Below are 24,678 nucleotides of genomic sequence, written 5' to 3'. Positions count from 1 at the left end.
TCTGCACTCTGGCCACTAATTCATCTCTACCAGGACTACTAACATCACAAACCACTCAGTAGCTACAGAAATGTTTCTTATCTTTGCGTCCCCAAAACTCCCACTGATCGAGGTATTGGATGAGATACATATAATCCTGGAACAGTGAAGAGTTTAATGTCTGATATATCTTGTGTCATATCAGGCCTAGAGATGGGAGCTTTTAATCATTAGAAAGTAGAGAGTCCTAGTTTTACAACAGGACATAGATATTGAGTCTAGCACTAGAATATCCTTAGATCAGATCTTAACCACACATTATTAGGTAAAGAACAGGTATTATAGATACATTTTAGAGGTCTGATACTTTATTACTTAATTTTCTCTCCATCCAAAATGTGCACAATTGGGTTTACAAGCAGAAGAATGTGAAAAAGTGTATAAGTCCAATAAAAAAGTAATAATTTTTCCTTAAGTATTTAGCATATACATACAGTGGCACAAGGGTATTTGGTCATTTGGGATAAAATGCATAGCTCACTTGCTGCTTTACCACTTCTGCATAATACAGCCATTATTATTTCCAACTGAAATTAAAATGGGTGGTTCCCATTATTTACTGAGACAAAAATATTAACTCCTCAGAGCACAAGAGTGTCCCCTATTTCTTCTTTTATTTTATAATATTTTAGCAGGGATTTCTTTTCTAATTATGTTTTGCACACTGACACTGGCTTTTGTCACACTTCTTCAGTTTTTCCAGGTAAGAAAAGGAACTGCCTAATGGAATAACAGAAATTAAACAGATGCAAAAAAAAGGTAGGCTTCTGTTTATGTGAAGGAGGGACTCTGGTTTCAATTCAGAATGAGTTGTGGGGGTAGCTAGCTAAAGAGCTTAAAGGCAACCATTTCTGTCTAGCTATTCATCTCTGAAAAAAGGAGACTGAATGGGTGTGCATATCAACTTTGTTGAAATACTGCATGCTTTGCTTTATTTGCAGTTTGATGAGAGACTTTCAGAAGCATAACATGATCCTAAGGAAATTAGCGTCAGGATTCACAAGCATGCATAAGGCCAGCTTGTTAGTCAATAGACTGTTTAACTATGTAAAAATTACTTTGTGCAAGAAGAAATTGTGATTCAAAGACTAAAGGTCATATTTTACTTTTAGAAAGTTTTGCAGGTGGTGTTTTAATTGGTGTTTCTTTTCAACATGCCCTTTAGAAACAAAACAAAAAACTCCACTTCGTGTATTCAACTTAACTATGTGCATAAAACAAGAACTAGACAGAGGCATCAGTTTTCTGCAGGTCAGTATTTTACCATCAAAAGGGTCTACAGCAATCTGTAAGAATTTACTTCGTACAAGACATGTTGCTAATTGCAATATTGAAATTTTGATGGAATGCGGGAAAGTTGGTTTTAGTATTTAGTGATTCGTACTCTAAGAGAGATCACACAATTAAAAGTTTAAGAGAAACTGTCAAGAGGCAAGAAATGTGTATTTAATTTGCCTTCAAAATATGTTAAAAATGCACTGGATGTGTATTATCCCATTTCAACACTTACTAGAATTATGGACCAAGCACAGAATTCCCCCCTCGTCCCCTCTTCTCCACCAATGATAAAAAAAAATCAATTAGACATACTGCACACTAAGGGTGAAAACCTACACTCCTTATAAATGGGCTGAAGTAGAGGATCAACTCAGAAATACAGGGACAGAATCCTCTCTTCCTAAACTGGTTACATAGTATAGTATGCTCAAGCAAGAGGGTTGTGGCCACCATTCCATATGTGAAGTTACAGTGTGATCTCAAGATATTTTAGTGCTAGTCTCAATATCTCTGTCCTATTGTAAAATTATAGTAACTCTCCTGACCTGGCCAGCCCCATGCCCTCCATATTGTAAGAGAAAAAAAATTACATGGAGATTCTTGGTCCAATATAATGAAAATGCACCAAGTTCAATTGTGGTTGAGATGGTCTCTGTAGAGTTTAAGATATTAATCTTAAATTACAGACCTAAAGATGATCCTCAATGGTTTACTTTCTCTATCAGGATATTTTTTTTTAAATTGTTTTTTGAGAAAGAAAATGTTAAATGCTCTTCTGGGTTATTGTTTTCATTCTGTTCAATGTAGCTTTGACACTTCAATTGCAATCTTTTTCTTTATTTGCTTAGAAAGAAACACATTTAGTGGAGAAACTAGGATAGAAAATGTCCATTCATCTTCATCATATGCTTTTACACCTCAAGAGAAAATTAATCACGTATCAAAAAAGAAATAAGTTGTTAGAGTAAAAAGGCTTTAAAAAATAAAAAGGGATTTTTCTTCTTTATCCTAGATTTTCCATGAAGGAAAACATGGGCAAATGACTCTAGTGCAACCTAATAAAATGGGCCCAATTTGAAAATAAAAGTAAAAACTTTACATAATTAAGTAAGGCATTACCAGAACTCCCTATTCTAAAGAGAGAGAATACCTGCTATACCATTACTCTTACCATTTTCCATGAAGTGACAGGTAACTTAAGGGCACCTACTTCCTGTGTGGTTTTATATATTTACTGTGAGTTTTTATATTATTATAAGATCAACAAAGACAGCGTGAAAAAGAGAGAGACTCACGGGTGCCTCCACAGAGGTTGAGATGCCCACCCAATATCTCCTGTAGAAGAAAGATAGTTCCAGGCCACAGCTAGGGCCGGCCTTAGGATTTATGGTGCCCTAGGCGAGATTATTAAACTGGTGTCCCTGTGCCTGATCTGCTCTTAGCAACACAAACATAAGCTTACAGTATTGGAAAACTTGCCACATTCACGTTATTAAAACCAGTTTAACTTAATTAAGCACACTGTAATGCTGATGGACTAGCACTAAAGAAGCAGCACTATAGAAAAAATTCTGATATGACAGAATGATGCAAATAATATATATTTTTTAATTTAACAAACTTTTATTGGAAATTTATATGAAGAGGTATTGAAACAAAGATTTGTTTTTAATTAAAAGCAATCTTTCTGGCTTTTTTGGCTGCAAAATCAGTAATAATGTCATCATATGACAAAGACAAAGTCGTGTCTTGTTCGATTGCAAGAATAGCAAGACCAGTTAAGCGTTCCTGACTCATGGTAGGGCGGAGATATTTTTTAATGAGCTGTAGTTTTGAGAAACTCCGTTCTCCTGATGCTACTGTTGCAGGAATTGTCAGTAGAATACGAGTGGCAATGTACACATTAGGATATATGTCAGGGTATGGCTACATTTGGAATTTCAAAGCGCTGCCGTGGCAGTGCTGCGGGAGCGCTGCCGCGGCAGCACTTTGAAGTGTGAGTGTAGTCAGAGTGGCACATCCCACATGTAAACCACATCCCTTACGGGTGTAGCGTGCAGCGCTGGGAGCCACGCTCCCAGCGCTGCTGCCCTGATTACACTGACACTTTACAGCGCTGTATCTTGCAGCGCTCAGGGGGGTGTTTTTTCACACCCCAGTTGCAGCGCTGTAAAATGTGAGTGTAGCCAAGCCCACAACAAGTTTGCGGGTATGAATAAACTGTACAATGTCCATCACCGATTTTGCATGTGGCAACATTGATGACAGTGTACTCAATTCTTCGTACAGTTCAAGTCCATTTAAATCAAAACTATCACTGTGCTTCAGGAGGCTCTCTAGGTTCTTGCACTTTGCCATTAGTTGCTCTTGTTTTCCTATTTTCTTGAATTTAGTTATGTCATACAAAAATCCAAACTGTTCATGGTGTACTTGCAAGGTATTAAACCTTTCATCAACAGCAGATACTGCTTTATCCATCACAACATTAAAAAATTCAACCTCAAATTTCTTTTCTGGATCGTCTATGGGCATGATCTGCTGTACAGATTCTTCACAAAGAAGTGTCCCTAGCCTTCTTAACTCATATTAACTATGTATTTACTTTATGAAAGTTGGAGAAAACATTGTGAAAACATAAAACATTGGCTTCCCAACTTCTGGGCTGGCAAAAGTTATACTGACTCACAGGGAAAAAAAAAAAGCAGGAGAATCTTAGTACAACATATGGTCACTCTATACCAGGGGTCGGCAACCTTTCAGAAGTGGTGTGCCAAGTTCACTGTAATTTAAGGTTTCTCGTGCTAGTGATACATTTTAATGTTTATAGACGGTTTCTCTCTATGTCTATATTATATAAATAAACTATTGTTATTATCTGAGGTCTTGGCCACCAGTCCTGCTCAGGCCACTGCCAGCTGAGTAAATGAAACCCCAAACTGGCAGCGGGCTGGTGGCTGGAACCCTAGGCAAGGATCCCAGGCCCTGCTCAGCCCGCTGCTGGTCTGGGGTTTTGACCACCAACTCCTGCCAGCCAGGATCCCGGCCGCCAACCCCCCCTCAGCCCGCTACCAGCCTAGGATTCTGCTCACCCAGGCTGGCAGGAGGCAGAGTGGGGCTGGCGGCTGAGCTCCTGACTGGTAAGGGGCCGGCAGCCGGAACGCTGGAGTAGCAGTAGGCTGAGTGCTGCTGGCACCCCAGACTGGCAGCAGACTGAGCCACTCAACCCCCAACCGGCCCTGCTCAGTCCACCACCAGCCCACTCAGCCCACTGCCAGCTGAGTGAATGGAACCCCAGGCTGACAGCAGGTTGAGTGGTTCAGCTGGCCTGCTCAGTCCACTGCCAGCCTGGGGTTCCTTGGCGGTCCCCAGGCCAGCAGCAGGTGCTGAGTGGGGCCGATGGCTGGTATCCAGCTGGAAATAGGGCAGCAGCCGGAACCCCAGAGCAGCGATGGGCTGAGCTGCTCAGCCTGCTGCTGCATACCATCAAAAATCAGCTCACCTGCCACCTTTGACACATGTGCCGTAGGTTGCCGACCCCTGCTTTATACACTAGCAAGGAAATGAGCATATTACAGTTGTTGGAGGGTTCTTATCAGGAGTAACAGGCTATAGGAAAGTCAGTCAACATTTTTTGTTTCTCTGATGAAAACTGGCCCACTCCCTGCCTCAAACCAAACCTGTCACTAATAATTGTCAACAACTTAATTTTCTGTTTTTGGCTAAGATATTGATTTTTTTTTAAAAAAAATATTGAAATTGGATTCAGGATTGTTAGCAAGAATTTTTGGCAAACAAAGTTGTTAAATGACAGTCTAAATGGCAACAAAGTACTGCTTTCATGCTTGGCTCACCCCCTAGCCTGCTGGTCCAACAGCTGCAATAGACCCCAAAATCCACCTCTTGGGGTGCAGAGTGGCAACCGCAGCAGCAAATCCTCAGGTGCAATCACACGCCAATGGGCACCACCACCAGCCTTACGGACCATGGTGAAGTTAGCACAGCATCTGATCTCAGACAGGTCACCCATGGAGCCACAGCAGCTCATCTTGCCCTGTGCAGCTCCCCCCGGATGAGACGGATCGCTGGCAGCTGCCAGCTCGGGGAGAGGTGCTCCTCAGCTAGGGTGGCCAGATCCAGATGTCCTGACTTTATAGGGCCAGTCCTGATATTTGGGGCTTTGTCTTATATAGGCACCAATTACCCCTACCAAGAGTGACCAGACAGCAAGTGTGAAAAATCAGGACAGGCAGTGCGGGCGGGGGAGGGAGAGGGGGGGTAAAAGGAGCCTATATAAGAAAGGCCCCAAAATTGGGGCTGTCCCTATAAAATAGGGATATCTGCTCACCCTACCCCAACCCCTTGTCCTGATTTTTCACACATCTGGCTAACCCCAACCCAGCCCTGTGTGACATTCCAATCCTGGCTGCCTGCCCAGGAAGTAAGTTACTTTCACTTTCATTCCTCAGCAGGCAGCCAGCCTCCCCTCCCCCGCAGCACCTCACCCAACCCAGCCCTGACGGAGGGGAGGGAGGAGAGAGAGAGGGCTGCTCCTGGGGAGGAGGGAGAAAGGAGGGGGTGCTCCATGGGGCAGGGGGGAGAAGAATGGATGTTATGGGGGACAACAAAGGATACTGGTTCCAGAGCCACAGAGCCTGCCTCATCTCACCTCAGCCGGGGGGAAGGAGTCACACTCACAGGTGAGCTCCTTCCCCAACTCCTATCCTCTCCCCTTCCCAGAGATCCCAGCAGCCAATCCCATTCCTCAGACTGTGCTGCATTCGGCTCTCTCTAGGACCCAGCAGCCCTGCTTCTACACTGTCTGGGCTGCCTGCAGAGTGGTGCCCCCAGGCAGAGTGAGGCCCTATGCGGCTGCCTATTCTGCCTATACCTAAGGACGGCCCTGGCCACAGCATATACCAGTACCACAAGACCTGCACATTATTCAAACCTAGGGTGACCATATTTCCCTATGCTGAATAGGGGACACCTGGTAAGATTACTCGTATTCAAGCGAGGTCAATGGCAATCAATCAGAACTATTCAGTACAAATGTTCAAACTAACATCAAGCTAACTGAGCCCGTTAAAAAGAAATACTGCCTAGCTGGATTCTTTTTATTCACCTTCTCATCTTTAAGATTTTAGGGTTCACACCGTGAGAGGTCACTCACACACACACATACACACACTCCCGTACACCTCTCTCACGAGGGGGTGACCACCTCAACTCTCCCTGCCCGGCGTGCTCTGCCCTCCATGCCTGGCTGGCCCCGAAGACGGACTCACCTCTCCTGGTACCTGGTGCCGTGTCTTCCCGAAGCAACACATGGTCAGGAGGCACGCAGGGTTACATGCATGCCCACCCCCGCCACCACTCAGATTTCTGCCAGGGCTCACCCCAGAACGTGGCCAGCAGCAGCCTATCGGCACTGTGCAGGGGGGAAAGGACGGCAGCTGCTTCCAGCTGCAAGGGAGGAGGACCAGGGGGAAGAGACAACCTGGCCCGTGTCTTTGCAGAGGTCATCTCTTCTATCACTCTCCCCTAAGGCTGGAAGCAACTTGTCCCTTCTTGCCTGCAGACTGTCGAAAGGCAGCTAACACCTCCAGGCTGCTGCTGGCCACTGACATAACCCAGCCGCCTATCCCCTGGCTACAGTGAGGGCAGGAAGGGGTTAAGCCCTAAGGATGCATTGTGCAGCAGGGCCGAGAGAACCTGACTGCAGGGGCTTCAGTGAACCTGGCCAGAGAGGTGCCTCAGCAGAGGAGGGTGCCTATGGAACAGAGCAGCCCTGTGCTCCTTGGGGGCAGGACCCAGGTACGGGGGAAAGGGGGCAGGTGATGAGAGTGCAAAGCTCCTGCCCGTGGGGCTGCTGTGAAGCCTACAGGGTCAGGGCACATACAGGCTGAAAGTTGCATCCCCCCGCCACTCAAGAGCTTAGCTGAGGGGCAAAGAGGCTTCCCAGGCCAGCGCTATGCAGGGCTAAGGCACACAGCGCTTGGTTCCTCCTGGCCTGTGCCCGAGAGTTATGGGCTTTCCCAGGGCTCCGGCCCAGCCAGAGGCAGTGTAGGAAGGAAGGAGCCTGCCAGCCAGGCTGTTGGTGAGCTGAGCACCCCGACCAGGGGCAGGTTCTCTGCTGGTTCTCCTTTTTAAAGAAAAAGTCAGGGCACCTGGAGGCGGGCTTAAAATACAGGACTGTCCATTTAAAAACAGGACATCTGGTCACCCTATTCAAATCCTGCTCTGAAGACAGAATTATTGATTTCCTTATGGGCTTTTCTATGGCACTTATTATATCTCAGTGTTCTACAAACATTAATTCATCTTCACAAAACCCATAAGTCATGGGGCTGTACTATGCCCATTTTATATGTGGGGAGAACAGGCACAGAGAGGTTATGGGCAAAAGCATCCACTAATTTTGCGTGCCCTAATTCAGGCATCAAGGACCTTATTTTTCAGAGTATTTAGCATTTTATATCACCTTATATATTTAAGCACAGCTCCCACTGACTTCAGTGATAAGTAGTTGTGAGTGCCCAGCATTAAAGCAAATCAGACCCCCCGGGTCTCAAGTTTGGCACCTAGAAAATGAGGGTTAGGATCACATAGGAATAATGTAGTGCAGACAGAGACAGAATCCAGGACTGCAGGGCAGCATTCAACTGTCTTACCCATGAGACCTCCTCTTCTCTTCCTGCAATCTCCTACTTCATTCATTACATAATTTCCAATCTCTGCAACCAAGTAGGGATTCGACAGATAATAGCCTTCTTTACTACACAAACCTGATTCATCCCCAGAGAAGCTTCCTCCTGTGTACATGATCACGTAATTAAAGATTGCATCATAAGGCGGCCCAATTATGGCTGCACATAATTATGGCAATTCCTAACTTTTGAGTGCTTGACTTGACAACCTTTTAACACTGTTCTTTGTGTGATGCCCACATACACACGTTTATTTATAACATTGTTGCACAAATGATTTCAGAATTAATTTTTAAAGCTATAATTCTCTTCCTTTCACAACATATACCAATGTATAAATATTTTGGATTTTGTTTTACTTCACCATCTCAGCATTTTTTATGAACATTCATGCACATTTTTTGATATTGTCATTTGTACCTAATTCTATGGTTTCTAGGTTGGATTTTTTTTAAATTATTAGAAGTCATATGGTATAAGCAGATATATTTAGAAAACAAAAACATCTGTAATAGTGCTTATCTATCTGAAGAGGAAACAGTGTATAGTAATACCTTTTATTGAAAGGTAATTTTCAAAATCTGAGAGATTAAAAAGAATAAGTTTTCCTGTGCAAGGTACCGAATTATTTGAATAGTGTGAATACTACATAATTTAAAATGTATAGTTTCACAATTGTGGATATGAGCTACTAAAATTAGTATTAGTGTAAAGTAGTAATTACTTTAACACTGCCAGAAAGATTAAAAAAATCTGAAGTGACAATTTCATGTGTAAGGTACTATAATTAAAATGTTTTGCAAGTCCTTTGTTTTTTTTTCATCCATTTAGCCCCTTGAAAATATTTTCTTTCTAGAGTTTAGGTCAATTTAATTAAAAACAGACATCCTCAACTTTTAAAAATACTTTAATCAGTGACTGGGAGCTGAAGCCAAACAAATTCAAAATGGAAATAAGGCATACTTTTTTTCTTTTTTTTAAACAGTGAGCATCATTAACCTACCAAAAGAAATGGTAGATCCTTTATCTCTTAATATCTTCAAATCAAAACTGGATGCCTTTCTGGAAAATGTGCTTTAGCCAAACACAAGTTATTGGGCTCTATACAAAAATAACTGGGACAATTTAAGGACCTGGGATAGACAGGAAATAAGACTAGATGATCTAATGGTTTCTTCCGGACTTAAACTCTATGATGCTATGAACAATGTGTATGGAAATAGTTTTATACCAAAGTTACAATAAATATGTATTGTTTCAGAACACCAAGTAGAGGAAATGAAGGAGATGTGGCTTTTTCTGCCTTTGCAACTGGACAGAAGCAGCATCTGGAATGTCAGTGTTAATCATGACCAACATAAGAGACACCAAGAACTCAGTAGCAGGAAAAGAAAATGGCAAATCTATCTGGAACTTGAACAGAACAACCTTATAGGTGGGAACTCAAAGAGAAAATAAGTAGCAATGGCTTGGACAGCTTTCCAGGTCAAGACAAACCTGGATGGGTGAATTTCAGATAACATTGCTAGGACTGCTTAGTTTTGTGATGTCTCGAACCATCATATGGAACATTATTTCCAGTGCATTGTCTTTCAGGTTTCTGGTAACTTGTATTTAAAAGATGACCTATATTTTTCAATACTATTCCTTGCAGTTTGCTCACCACACACCATGTCCCTATATAGGAAAGCTGTATATTTCTTTCCTCCCGAAATGACTCAATAACCTAAAAACTTGAGTTTGGACTAAAACAGACATTTACAGATGCTTTCCTAGTCACCATGAAGATAAAAGTTTTTAACCAATGTACCCTTCTGGGAGTGACATATACGTGCAAGGATGCTTGTTATCCCAGCGCAGAAGAGGATATCATCCTTGTACAAGTCAATGAAAAGAATTAGTAGAAACAGCAGCAGTCCAGACTTGAATAATAGACAATTGAAAAATATGTCTTTTGGCAGGAAGTATAACCAGAAGAATAGAAACAGATGTACAGTGTCTGAAAATGGCCATCAAAGGCTGGAAAACAGAAAGTTAGGGAAACAAATAGAACAGGGAAAAGAAAACACAATCATAGAAAGGTAGGCCTGGAAGGGACCTCAAAAGGTTACCTCGTACAGTCCTCTGCACTGAGACAGGACTAAGTATTATCTTTTAGATCACCCCTAACAGGTGTTTGTCTAACCTGTTCTTTAAAACCTCCAATGACGGAGATTATACAACCTCCCTAGGCAATTTGTTCCAGTGCCTACAGTTAGGAAGTTTTTCCTAAGTCTAATCTAAATCTCCCGTAGCAATTTAAGCCCAACGCTTCTTGTCCTGTCCTCAGTGTTTAAGGAGAACAATTTATCACCCTCCTCTTTACATACATTTGCAGACTGTTATGTTCTGTCTCAGTCTTCTCCAGACAAAACAAAACCAATTTTTTTCCAACTTCCCTCAAAGGACATGTTTTCTAGACATTTAATCTTTTGTTACTCTCTTCTGAACTTTCCGCAATTTATCCACATCTTTCCAGAAATGTGGTGCCCAGAACAGGAAACAGTACTCCAGACAAGACCTTATCAGTGCTGAGTGGAAGAATTACTTCTTGTGTTTTGCTTGCAACACTCCTGTTAATACATCCCAGAATGATGCTTGCTTTTTTTGCAACAATATTGACTCATATTTACTTTGTGATCCACTATAATCTCCAGAACCTTTTCTGCAGTACTCCTTCCTAGGCAGTCATTTCCGTTTTTGTATTTGTGCAATTGATTATTCCTTTCCAAATGAAGAACTTGGCATTTGTCCATATTGAATTTCATCCTATTCATTTCAGACCATTTCTCCAATTTTTCAAGATCATTTTGAATTCTAATCCTGTCCTCCAAAATGCCTGCAACCCCTCCCAGTGTGGCACTGTCCAGAAACTTTATAAGGGTACTCTCTACCATTATCCAAATCATATATGAAGATATTTAACATAACCAGATACAGAACAGATCCATACAGGATCCTACTTGATATGCCCTTCCAGCTTAATTGTGAACCATTGATAACTATTCTGAGTAGTTTCTCAAACAGTTCTGCACCCATTTTATAGGAGGTTCCTCTAGGCAATATTTCCTAGTTTGTTTATGAGAAGGTCTTGTGAGACAGAATCAAGCGCCTTACTAAAGTCAAGATATACCATATACTGCTTCACCCTAATCTACAAGGCTTGTTACCCAGTCAAAGACAACTATTAGGGCATTATCATGATTTGACATTATTTGTTCTTGACCAATCCATGCTGACTATTACTTATCACCTTATTTTCTTCTAGGTGCTTACAAAATGATGGCTCGATTATTTGTGGTATTGAAGTTAAGCTGACTGGTCTATAATTCCCTGGGTTGTCCTTATTCACCTTTTTCTAGATAGGTACTATATTTTTCCTTTTTCAGTCCTCAGGTATCTCTCCTGTCCTCCACAAGCTCTCAAAGATAATCACTAATGGCTCGGAGATCTATTCAGCAAGTTCCTTAAGTATTCTAGGATGTATTTCACCAGGCCCTGCCGATCTGAAGATATCTTATTTGTCTAAGTAATATTTGACTGTTCTTTTCCTATTTTAGCCTGATTCTACCCCATTACACTGATGTTTGCTTTGTCAGTTGTCCAATCACCGCTAACTTTTTGGTGAAAACAAACAAAAATGGCATTTAGCACTGCGGTCATTACTGCATTTTCTGTTATTACGTTTTTTTTTTTCATTGAGTAATGGGCCTACCCTGTCCTTGGTCTTCCTCTTATTTCAAATGCATTTGTAAAATGTTTTCTTGTTACCCTTTATATCCCTAGTTAGTTTAATCTTGGTTTTGCCTTGGACTTTCTAATTTTATGCCTTTGCCATATATATATATATATATACACACATATATACACACACACACAGTTTGCTCCTGTGCTCTTAATAATGTTTCTTTAAATAACTATCAACTCTTCTGAACTCTCTTTTCCCTTAGACTTACTTCTCATGGGATCTTACCTACCAATTGTCTTGAGTTTGCTGAAGTCTGCCTTCTTGAAGTCCACTGTCTGTATTCTGCTGTTTTCCCGCATACTAATCCTTAAAATCACGAATTCTATCATTTCACCTTCCAAGTTCTCAATTAGTTCCTCCCTATTTGTTAGAATCGTACCTAAAATAGCCTCTTCCCTAACCACTTTCTCTACCTTCTGTAATAAAAGTTGCATCCAATGCATTCCAAGAATTTGTTGGATAATCTGCGACCTGCTGTATTATTTCACCAACAGATGTCTGGGTAGTTAAGTCGCCCATCACCACCAAGTCCCATGTTTGGATGATTTTGTTAGTTTTGTCATCGACCTCTTCTTCCAGGTTAGGTGATCTACAGTAGACAAGTAACATGAAATCACCCCCTTTTTTTTACGCCTTTTATCCTTACTCAGAGACTTTCAACAGGTCTGCCTCCCACCAAGTTTGTGATGCCAATTATGTCGAAATTGTGATTATTCACTAGTATTTCTAGTTCTTCTTGTTTATTGCCCATAGTTCTTGCATTAGTATATAGGTATCTAAGATATTTGTTAATTTTCCCTCTATAATTCCTCTTGCTTCTTCTTGCTCCTGCTGTGATTGTAAGGATGAGAGTAGTAAGGACAGTGACATTATGAAAAGGAGTTACAACATGGTGCCTTCCCACCCACTGGAAGTTTGAATAAGTTAACAGAGATCAACAAGCTTAAGAGTGTAATCAATAGCTAACCTGACATTTTTTAGAAGCCTTTCTTACATTCATTCTGCTAGTCAGCAAAATTCCTCTGAATTTCCTTAACTTGTGGAAAAGTATTCTTCCTTTATCACAAATGCTGAGAGATAAGTAAGGACTACTGGCCCAGTTTTAATTCTATTGGATATCTAAATTTCTAATTCAAATTTTGTATCTGAGTAAAATCATACTCTGGATGCACAGCTTTCCACATTGGCTATCAGAACCTAGTACAAGCTAGTCTCAGATATGTTAACTGAGCATTGTTCAAGAAACAAAATGGTAGCTAAGATGCTAAGGAAAAGATTATAGTACTTCCATGTCAGACTCAGGAAGAATTATAAATGAGATTTTTGATGCTTGGATTTCAAAAGTAGAACAAAGAAAGGTGGAGGCTTTTCCACTGTCAAATACTAAGGGTATCTAAACAAGACATCAAGCAAACAGAGCTGTAGATTGTGGGAGTCATTTTCTGCCATGCTATAAATACTGATCGCATTTCAAAAAATCTGCAACTAAACTTCAACCAGACTAAAGAGCTTTCTGTAATATTTGTACAGAGGTGAATGCTCTTAAGGTAAGTTTACGTCCCATCTCCCTTTCTTGCACTATCAAAATATTAATTCAGTTTTCCTTAAATGAACAAGTTTGGGGATTTATTTAGGAGAGTTACTGGAACCATGGTGAGTGAACAATGCAACCATGGCAAGTAAACAATGTTCTTTTCCTCTAAGCAGACAAAAGTGGGGAACTGCCTTGATATAAAATAAGACATTGAAGACTCCAGTCTTTCTCTGAAATAGTGACGCAGCAGGGCAGACTAGAGCTAGTGTAGGCATAGGGACAGCTGAATAATGTAGGTTATCAGCTGTTGTTACATCTTGGTTTCCTTAAAAAAAAAGTAGAAAACTGAAAATACTAGCCTCCCTAATTAAATTTCTGAATTCAGCAGCAGACCAGTAAAAAGGCAACTCCCATTTGAGAGCAGTCCAAGTGTGATTTTAAGAGCCAGGCATTGAAGAGAATCCCTTACCCTAAGACATGTGGGACATGTGATTTGGTAAATCTGCAAATATGCTGCCTTAATTAATAAAAAGGCAGACTACACCTGTTCACAAGTACAAAGAGTGCAGATTACAAACTCTTTGCCCAGCTACGGAGCAATTAAAGTCAATATTTGCTAGATTCCTGCCTATGGTCTAGCCTTCATGATGCAAAAGGCTCACTTTCTCGGATCTTTATGCTTATTCTCCAGGAAACTCTGATTCCAGGTACAAAACAGTTAACAAAAAATACTATTTTTTGCTAATTACTACACTATGCCAAATATGTCTGGTAATCACTACTATTAGTCATGTACACAGCATAATTTTTTGTTTATAATACTTAACCACTAATGTTCTATAAATCTAGCAACTAAAAAAAATATTAAGGACACTACAAACATTACAACACTGTACATATAAAAATGAAATATCTAATAAACTTTAATAGGCTCTGTAGCTATAGTTTCAATCCCTTTCTCTATGTCTTTAAAAGCTAATGTCTATCCCAACCCACAAAGGATGTAATACTTATGCTAACCATTATTTCTGGGCTCGAGTCAATTCATGAGTGAGAACAGATCTACATTTTTATGGATTGTGTCAGATGAATCCTCCACCTCACTTTCCAGATGCTTTTCCTGTGCAGCAGACAACCAATGTAGACAAGTGAGTGCAGACTCTTCAGACATTCCATTCCCCCTTGCCTTCTTAGCTTAAAAGGCCTCAACTGGCCTGCTGAACCTGATGCAATGCTGAGTGCAACTATAACAGCAGATTCTGCCATAAGGATTTCTTGAAGGATCCCCTTCCACACATGAGTTTCTTTTCATTCCTCGATCCTGCTGACCTATTCATGAATTTTACAGAGCTTCCCTCAGATCAGGTATCATAAGAGAAGCTGTGTTATGCCCTAATAAATCTGTTAGGCTTTAAGGTGCCACCGGACTCCTTGTTGTTTCCACCTGGAAAACTTCTGATCTGAGGGAAACAAAAGAGGAGTCTGGTGGCACCTTACAGCCTAACAGATTTATTCGGGCATAAGCTTTCATTGGTAAAAAACCCACTTCAGATGAATGGAGTGATAATAAATCTGATAGGCTTTAAGGTGCCACCAGACTCCTCGTTGGGGGGCTCTGCAGGTGTGAATGTAATATTTTTTATTTTATTTTAGTAAAGACAGCCCACAAAATTGTATTAGGATAATGTTTTTTTTAAACTTACCTGAAAAACTGAACAAATTCTTAAAGCACACTCAATTTAAATAAATAGGAAATGCCAAACAGATCTCATTTTATACTATTATTCACATTAATTAAAAACATTTGAAATCACTCCCCGTTATTATAATTTGTATGCATGTCTTAAAAGACAGATATGTGTGTGAGAGAGAGGGGTAAAAGATTTATTTCCACTGTATCCTACTTCTGTCTTAAAAAGAAAATGAAACGTATTCCATACCTGGACCAAGCAATGGGGACCGGTTCGGCTGGGCACTTGACTGGTGCGATGGCTGAGGTTCAACCATATTTGTGTTGATAACGGTAGTAGTAGTGGTGGTGTTGGTTGTGGTACTGCTCTGAATTACAGGGTTGTTTCTATCCCACATGTTTACAGTCTTGTTGTTGTTGTAGTTTGGATCACCCCAAGCTGAGGTACCATCATCAATTTCCATCTTACGGCGAATGGATGGTGGAGAAGGCTCTTCCCAGCCAGTTGCCTCACTGTTATCTTTTTGTTTGGGTGGCACTGGCCCACCAACCCATCCTGACCCAGTCTGTTTAACAGAAGCTGCTCCTCCCCAGTTACTCACACTATTGTCCTGTGGTTTACTAGCCCAATTCTGTTGAGGGCTAGGTTTTAGAGATTCTCCCCAACTTGTACCTGTATTAGCCTTGGTGTTTGTGCCATTTCCCCACCCACTGGTCCCAGACCTTGTAGTTTCATTCCAACCTGACCCTGATCTATTGTCAGCATCCCATCCAGATCCATTCTTCTTCCCCTCAGGCAAGTGTCCAGGTACGGACGATGACTCAGTCCAATCTCCACCTCCTGAAGTCCAGCCTGGATTTGATTTCTGTCCATCTCCCCAATTTTGAGATTTGGGTTTCTGAGGTTCACCCCACGTAGGTGATTTGTCCTCCTGATTTGCGGTCCCACTCCAAGCGTGGCCACTTTTGGCAGCAGTAGCAGCAGCAGCAGCAGCATTGACAGCAGTAGAGCTAGCTGATTCTCCCCATCCCCCTGGGCCGTTTGGTGCTTTGTTGTTGTTGTCTCCCCAACCTGTATTTGTTGGAACAGCTGAGGGTGGAGAGTTGACCCACCCAGATACTGAAGAGGTATTTGTACTGTTCATGATGGACCCATCATTCTTCCCCCCTGAGTTTGAAGACTGAGAAGCTGTACAACCCCAGGCCTCCGTTCCATTGTCATTCTTTCGTTCAGACCTTGGGGATTCTTCAAATTCCCAGGCAGTGTTTTGCTTTACAGGAGTCTGGTCCCCAACCACTATTGGACAGACTCTTGGGTCAAGGTCATTCCTTGGCACTGGACTTGCCCTTGGTCTATCACCCCCTTGTCTCTCCTTCTGGCCTCTCCTGCTCCTTCTCTCCAGCACTGCCCTCATTTTGACTCCACCACTGTCATTACTTCTTCACTAGCTGTGGTGACAGATGCTGCAGCTTTGGCCCAAGAGTTTTATTTGTTCATTGCCCTGCTGCATGGCAGGATTCTGGCTGGTAACACTAGGGCTATCCCACCCTGCTGATCCTTTACCACTGATGTCACTATTGGAATGCTGATTTGGGGGGCTTGCCCCATTCACCGTTAACCCCATTACTGGGTGTTACGGTTGGGGTGGCCCCAAGCTCCAGAATGCATGCTACCAACACTACTGTTGCCACTGCCCCTGCCCCATGCTAGTACCCCAGGACCAGCAGGAGGTCCTGAATCCCATGCACTTGCTCCATTTCCTTCCTTTTGCACAGTACTGCTGGATCCATTCTGTTTAGCACTTAATGCTGAGTTCACAGTGTCTCCATTCCCCTGACTGAACCCAGAATTGCTGTTTCCTGTGGCAGGATTACCTGGGGATAGTCCCCATACTGAACTACCCATTCCTTCACCATTGCCCCCACTGACTTGAGAAACTGATGTTCCATTAGCACCAGGAAGGCCTTGCAGGTGGGGCGAGATGATGGCCCCCACACCAACAGCCATCCCCCAGTTTGGCAGTCCATTAGTCTGCATTGCATTGATAGGGTTTGGTGAAGAGTTCATGGGGTTAGTGTTATTTGGTCCATCAGTGTTAAGGTTCTGAGGTTGTACGCTGAAAGACACATTCTGAGAAGTGGACGTTTGTGGTTCTGTGCTCTCTTGCGGCAGCAAGTTTCCCCAAGCACCTAAGGTGCCTGTTGGGTTACCATTCTGGTTGCCCATATTCTGACCTATGGCACTGACTGGACTACAAATACTGGAAGGGTTGCCTGCTCCCACAGTTCCTTCATGTCCGAGTACAGGCCAGGCAGCTGGATTGGCATTAGGGTTAAGGTTAAGATTAATGCCAGCATTTGAGTTGGAAGCACCCCAGCAGTTTTGACTTCTACCATCTGCAATTATGTTGTCCATCTTTCCATCCCCACCACTGGCAGAACAGTGAGCTAGGCCAGAGTTGGAGCCTGTGGCCACACCCCACACTCTGGCTGAGTTTCCATTACCATTTGCTCCACCAGCTCCAAGGGCACTCTGGTTAGAAGTGCTTGGATGAGTGCTCCATTGGTGCCATTATTGCCATTAGTTTTCTTTGTATGTCCAGTGAAGTTGCCTTGGGCACTCCCTGTAGCCATGCTACTGTTCTCTGAGCCACAGTTGGAGGCAGAGTCAGTTTCTGTAGTACATTCTGAAGCAGATTCAGTCTCAGTTCCTGTAATGGAAGGCCACGCTTCCTTGTCAGTCCTGTCTATTATCACTTTATCCCAGCTGCAGTTGGCTTCACTTCTGAAAGTGGGCTGTTGTCCCCAGTGGGAATTTTCATAATGGTCTCCCAAACTACTGTGACTAAGATCTGAAAAGGATTAAACGAGACTCAAAATTAGTCTGACAGTCAAATTCTGTTAAAATAACATCACTAAATACATTTTACTTTCTCAGTTATGATACCATACTTTACATAAGTTCCAAATTACACTGAAACAAAGAAACCACTATTTTAAAAAGAAGTATAAAAGACAATTTTATGCACCACAAGAAGTACCTTACATCCTTCTGTTTAAAAACAGTTTTTCTATAAAAGGAGTTTGATTGTAAATTTATCTTCCACGTTATCAAGTTCATATTTAACATTTTATGTAAATTTTACAAATATTTTACGCTGACAAGTTTTGTTTCAGAACTGACCAGAAGTTATAAGTATTTTGCATCTTTTGGTATACTAGTAAAAACTGATAAACCAGCGGAAAAACAAATAGATTAAAGACAAAAAATAGGTTATAATGAGGCACAGTATACTTGCACAGAATCCAAAAAGAAATCTACCTGCTTGCCAATGCAGGATGGTCTCTACAATAATAGGTTTTCTAGTGCTTACCTGTTTAATTTTAAATGTCTCCTTTGATGGGGCTTGCCAAAAATAAAACCTTACAAATTTAAATTTTGGTCTCAAAGTCACAATCTCTCTGCAACCAGAAATAAGCAATAAAAAAAAAAAATTAGAAAATTGTATCTGCACTCTGAAAATAGATTAATACAAAGTCAAGTGTTGATATTCTATTAACACTGTATTATTTTGACTCAGTTTTTCCCCCTTCTTTTGGTGAATATGAAAAGATAGTTCCACAAAAATTACTTTAAAAATTAAAATATTCCTCGGGTAAAATATTCAGAGAGCTATTGCTGATAATACGTATGGTGTCAAAACACTAATTCACTGCTCATCTAGTTTTTCTTTCATTGCTAAACTCCTCTATAAGAACCATACACAGAGAATACAGAACTATGATATTTTAAGGCAACTATAATAATAGTATCTGATCATGGCTATAACTAATGTTTTTTGTAGAGCAAGATAAGTAGTTCTAAAGAACAGCCTGGTTATGTCACTCAGTAATACGTATGTAAATAGCAAGACTAGAACAAAAAAAATTTAGCTCTTAAATGATTTAGGTGGTACTTTTTAAACTTGCAATTACAGTCCAATTTGTCTCAAAAACCAAAGGAAATAAACATTATCTTTGTACTTATCCTTAAAATGCAGCACCATTCTTCTCAGCTCCCTGTCCTCTTGCCCCTTCCCCCCCTGCTCCTCCAACATATAAGCTAATGCAAATTTATAACCAAATCCTTCTGATGATCTGGCTCTTTACTAGAGTACACTGAGTTAAATAACCTGAGAGAAGCCACAATTGGTCAGGTTAAGAGGATCAAGCTTATTTCAAGTTGTAAAATCTTAGATACTGTTATCAATCCTGACTGTACTGTACAAAAGACATAATGAGTGCAATTATTCCCTTATATTTTCTCATGATAGGAATTTTATCCTGTACAGCTAGTCTGATCAGAGAGCTATGAATAGAGACAACTTATAGGATAGTCTCTCTAAACTGTAGTTTGGATAGAGAGGAAGAACAGTGTGCATACATGCAAATGCTGAAAGTCTCAATTATTCTTTGCCTTTCCAACATACTTTACTTCTACAGCAGACTAAAAGCTTTACAAGACAGACAATTCTATGAAAACAACAACAAATATCAACCACCCCAAACAAAGCCAACCTGTGCTGTATGTTTAGCCAGCTCTGTATAGCTGTGTACCCTTTGTATGTGAAGTTAAAACCAAGGACAATTCTGCAAAGATAAACTACTAACAACAATTATGCTTGAGTGGATTTAAAACAAAAACCAAAAAAACCACAACCATGCAGCCAGAGTGAAATAGTCTCATAACTGAAAATAGCCAAGAAAGGGTCTCTTTCTAAAATCAGTGTACTATATAGGCCCATGTTTGTGTTTTTACAGTTGTATCATTACTATTCATTATGACCTCTAAAATATGTTAACTTCTAAGTTGCTAAATCTAAGGTTTATCCTTCTAGTATTAGGATATATGTTTTAATTTATTGAATCAGCATGTAAAAAAGGAAATAAAGCAGTAGTGTATAACCTCTAATATACAGTGATAAAACAAAACATGCTGCTAACTGAAACACTATTCACCAGTCAGAATATAGAGCAGTGATCACCAACTGTCGACTGGTCTATCCTAGAGGATCTCCCAATCTATTGTGATCTCCGGTGGTGCAGTGGGGCTCCCGCTAAGGCAGGCTCCCTGCCTGCCCCAGCCCCATGCTGCTCCTGGAAGCAGCCAGCGCAGCCCCACAGTGGGGAGGGGTCTTCCTCCGTGCACTACTCCTGCCTGCAAGCACAGCCCCTGCAGATCTCACTGGCCAGGAATGGGGAGCTGTGGCCATTAGGAGCTGCAGGGGCGGTGCTTGCAGAGAAGGGCAGCACACGGAGCCACGTGCCCACCCCCCCAAAAGCAGCCACAGGGGGCACACTGGCTTCTTCTGGGAGTGGCGCGGGGCCGGAGTAGGCAGAAATCCTGCCTTAGCAGCAACCACGCTACACCATGGACTGGGAGCCGCTGGAGGTAAGCGCTGTTCGACGGGAGGCCACACCCAAACCCCCAGCCCTGAGCCCCTTTCCAAGAGCAGCCCCCAACCCCCTGCCTGCACCCCAACCAGCAGTCTTGAGCCCCCTCCTGCACCTCACTCTGCCTCAGCCCTGACACCCCTCCCAGAGTCAGCATCCTTAACCCCTCACCCAGACCTGATTCCTCTTCCAGAGTTTGAACCCCTCAGCCCCTCCTGCACCCCCAACCTCTAACCCAGGCTCAGCCCAAGCCCCCTCTAACATTAGAACCCCTCAGGCTCAGCCCAGAGCCGCAGAACCCCAACCTCCTACCTCAGCCCAGAGAAAGTTAGTAAGGGTGTGGGAGAGCAAGTGATGGAGCAGTGTATGGTGGCGTGAGTGGGGTGGGGCTTTGGGGAAGGGATGGGGTAGATTCTGGGTTGCCATTAAATTCAAAAAGTGATCTGAGCGTAAAAAAGTTTGGAGACCACTGATATAGCAGATTACAGAGTCAATGGAAAATACCAAATGCTCTATCAGTAAATACCATTCTGCCTAGCATCTTTTAATACATGCTTACACCGTATCAAGTATACACAGACTGAAAAAGGTTTACACAGTAGTTAGAACGACAACTGCAATGATCATTTCCTTTTTGAATAAACCACTGCCATGATTCATGGCTATGCTCATGATATACAGTCAATTTAATGGCACTACATAACTCTTTCCATCACCCGTCACTAAAACAAAGAAAAACGCTGGCTGTAGAATGTATTAGAGTTTGACTTAAGGTAACTTTTTTATATTTTGATATGTGATGTTGATAATTGTGTTTTAAACAGTTATAAAGCTAAACTTTTTGAATCTCAACGTTGATGATCATTAAATTGTCCTGACACCTCCCCTGTTTGACCAACTGACAATTTTCTATGAAAATTTAAAATAGACAAGAATTGAAAGAAAAAATGCTTAAAACCCATAATTTGGGTGCAATTGTGAAAATTTAAGTAGATAAAAATCTTTAAAAAATGCTTAAAAATAAACACTAGTATTATCTGTTGAAATTATAAAAATAAAAATCAAATTCTGCCAAGCACAAATATGAGTCAATAATGTAATGCAGTTGTGAAAAAGCCCAATATAATTCTGGGGTGTATTAGAGGAGTGTCATATGAAAGACACGCAAGATAACTGTTCTGCTCTACTGTGTCCAGTTTTGGGTGCCAAGCTTAAGAAGGATGTGGGAAAATTGGAGAGACTCCAGAGGAGAACAACAAAATGATAAATACTTTATAAAACATGACCTATGAGGAACAGTTAAAAAAACTCAGAATGTTCAGTCTTGAGAAAAGAAAGGGTGAACCTCGTAATAGTCTTCATATATGTTAAAGGCTGTTATAGAGGACAGTTATCAATTGTTTTTCATGTCTAGTGAAGATAGGATAAGTATCGGTGGCTCAATCTGCAGCAGGGAGATTAGGTTAGACCAGGCCTGCACAACTCGTAAAGAGGCGAGGCCATAATTACTCCAAAGAAAACAGCTGAGGGGCGAAATCCTCCGGTCCTGCTGAACCACCCCCTCTCCACCCCCCGAGCGCTGCCCAGCCCTGTGGAAACACATCTCCCGCTCCAGGGGCCACCCGCCCCGTGGAAACATCGCCCCCACACCAGTATAAAGCCTTGCCGTCACTGTCCTGCCCACCCGCTCAGCTCGTCATACCCCATGAAATAAGGTGAAGAGAAAAGGGGGACAGTTTTGAAGGGATTTCTGGGCTATGAAATAAGGGAGGGAAAGGGGGGACAGTGTGAAGGGATTGGATGTGACTTTCAACACACAAACAAAGGGGTCGCAGGGAGCCAGTGGGGTGGGAGGCAGTGTGATGGGGCTGGGGAGGGGGAAGGTCCCTGGACCAGGGAGGGGGGCAGCAGTCGGGGTAGGGCAGGTGCAACACACACACACACACACACACACACACACACGTCTCCTCCGGGGATTTCCTGGCTGCTCACAGACAGTTCAACCCCCACCCACCCCCTGCAATCACTACGAAGGCTTCCCTGGGACCAACTAGCGCAGTGCCGCCTCGCCTCCAACTGAAGGGGGTGGTCTCAGTCCAGGCTCCCCTGCCCCCAAGCTGCGGCTTGAGCCCAGGCCCAGTTGGGTCAGGGCAGGTGCAACATACACACAGAGAGAAACACATGTCTCCTCCGGGATTTCCTGGCTGCACACCAGCCCCCAGTCACTATGGAGGCTGCCCTGGGACCAACTAGTGAAGTAGTCACCCCGCCCCCAACCAAAGGACGGGGCTTGGAGGGGGGAGATGTCTCGGCACAATCTCCCCCTCCCCCACAGCTGCTTGCTTGGCACTTACTGGCTCTGCCTTGTGCCCAGCGCTTCCCGCCTCAGCAGGCCAGGTGGCGGGAGCAGGAGACGGAGACATGTGCAGTCCTGGCCGTTAGGGCGATTGGAATGCGGCCTGTGCAGGGTTGTGAGGTGGGTCCCCCCGGGCAGAAGGCGAACCCAGCAGCCCCATCCCACCACTTGCCCACGGGCTGCACAGTGATCCCATGGGGGCCGCATGTTGTGCAGGCCTGGGTTAGACATTAGGAAAAACTTTCTAACTATAAGAAGAGTTAATTACTGGAATAGGTTACCAAGAGAGCTGGTGTAATCCCCGTCACTGGAAGTTTTTAAGAACAGATTAGACAAACACCTGTCAAGGATGGTTTAGGTATACTTGGTCCTGTGCCTCAGCATTGAGAGGTGTGTGTGTTTGTGTGTGGGGGGGAGCAGAGAGTGGGAAAATGGACTAAATAACCTCTTCAGATTCCTTCCATATATACGTTTCTATGATTTTATGATTCTTTGTGATGGAGATATTCCTAAAACATGCTCTGGAGACTGCCTGGCACCTGGTTAAATGTGTCCCAAAACTCTCAGGCACTGAGACCCTGTGATGGAGTAGGGGCTGTCTGTGTGGGGAATGGGAGAGCAGGGGAGGACTTTAGGGGATGGACAATACCAGAGCCTGTAACCTGAGCTAGGTAAGGGAGGGGAAAGGTCAACACCTTTGCCCGGGAAGGGGGACAAAGGAAGGGAGTGGCTGGAGGGAAGCAGTTTTGAGTTGGGGCTTGGGGCTGTGTGGGCGGAATTCAGGGTATCCTAGCTAGGATCCAAGCTCCCTGAAAGCCCAGAAGGACTCGATGGAGAGGTCCTGACTGTGCCTGCAAGCTCTGCTGTAACCTGTGTTCCTGTTGTCCAATAAACCTTCTGTTTTACTGGTTGGCTAAAAGTCACTGTGGGTCCCAAGAAGAGGGGTGCAGGGCCGGACTCCCCCACACTCCGTGACAGACCCACATGACAATAGTAGGTTTGTATATAGTTTTACCAGATTTTCTAATCTGAGCACAGAGAGAATTCAGAGGAGGGGAGGAAAAGAAACATCTTCAAATGGCACAATCTTGGATTCTTTATGTAAAAGACTGTTTGATATTATTCAGATACTGGTAATTGCTTAGAGCCCGTAATATCTGGATTATGAAACCTAGTTTGTCTTAGAAATATTTGCAGGGAACATTTAGGAGGGGCTGACAGCTTTGTTTAAATGTAAGTCCAAAGCCACCTTAACAGGAATTTGGGGTGTAAATATAGTACAATGTTATCCTCCAGAAAATATCATCAGAAAGTTTAGCCATCGTGGTTTCGTTCTCACTGACTTTCAGTTATGTTCTAGCCATTAAAAATGCAATCTTCAGTGGTAGGGATTAAAAAAAAAAAAACTCAGAAGTAAGTGGTGGCTCGCAAACAGGTGTAAAAATTTTTATTAATACTTTCAATAATTTCTTTAATTTCCAATGGTGAAAGACTGAGGCTGTCTGTAACTGAAGGATGGAACACTGATATAGCTGCCAGATGGTCTTGCTACTTTTCTATGCCACTTCAAGGCCCAGCTCTTTCTCGTAGAAAGTTTGACTTTGTTGAGCTTCCTGTGTACAATCCAAACAAGAGCTTAACAAGAAGCCACTTTCCATACAGACTTGCACAGAAATTTCAGCTCTGAGTTAACAATGTAAACATAGTCTTACAACAGAAGAGACAAGAGTTGGTAATTGGTCTGTATTTCTAACTGGACTGAGAATCAGACCTGGTGAACTCCAGGTTGGGACTACCAAAATCACAATGGATCTCTGTCCTTGTTAGCAGAAGTATTGGAATGCAGACATACAG

The 24,678-nt window shown here is 42.6% G+C and overlaps 1 protein-coding gene across 1 annotated transcript in view; it reads right to left on the bottom strand.

Moving 5' to 3' along the window:
- TNRC6C (trinucleotide repeat containing adaptor 6C) overlaps positions 1–24,678 on the bottom strand; it is a 238,841-nt gene that overhangs the window by 69,143 nt on the left and 145,020 nt on the right. Inside the window, 7 exon segments of the mRNA XM_030534098.1 lie at positions 7,989–8,129; positions 15,286–16,371; positions 16,374–16,521; positions 16,523–16,633; positions 16,635–16,664; positions 16,666–17,579; positions 17,582–17,887. Of these exon segments, the coding sequence (XP_030389958.1) occupies positions 7,989–8,129; positions 15,286–16,371; positions 16,374–16,521; positions 16,523–16,633; positions 16,635–16,664; positions 16,666–17,579; positions 17,582–17,887 (2,736 nt within the window).

This window comes from Gopherus evgoodei, chromosome 15 (genome assembly GCF_007399415.2).
Source record: "Gopherus evgoodei ecotype Sinaloan lineage chromosome 15, rGopEvg1_v1.p, whole genome shotgun sequence".
In the NCBI taxonomy this organism is placed as follows: domain Eukaryota; kingdom Metazoa; phylum Chordata; order Testudines; family Testudinidae; genus Gopherus; species Gopherus evgoodei.
Note: the sequence above shows the minus strand (reverse complement) of the source record. Positions and strands in the feature narration are given on the sequence as shown.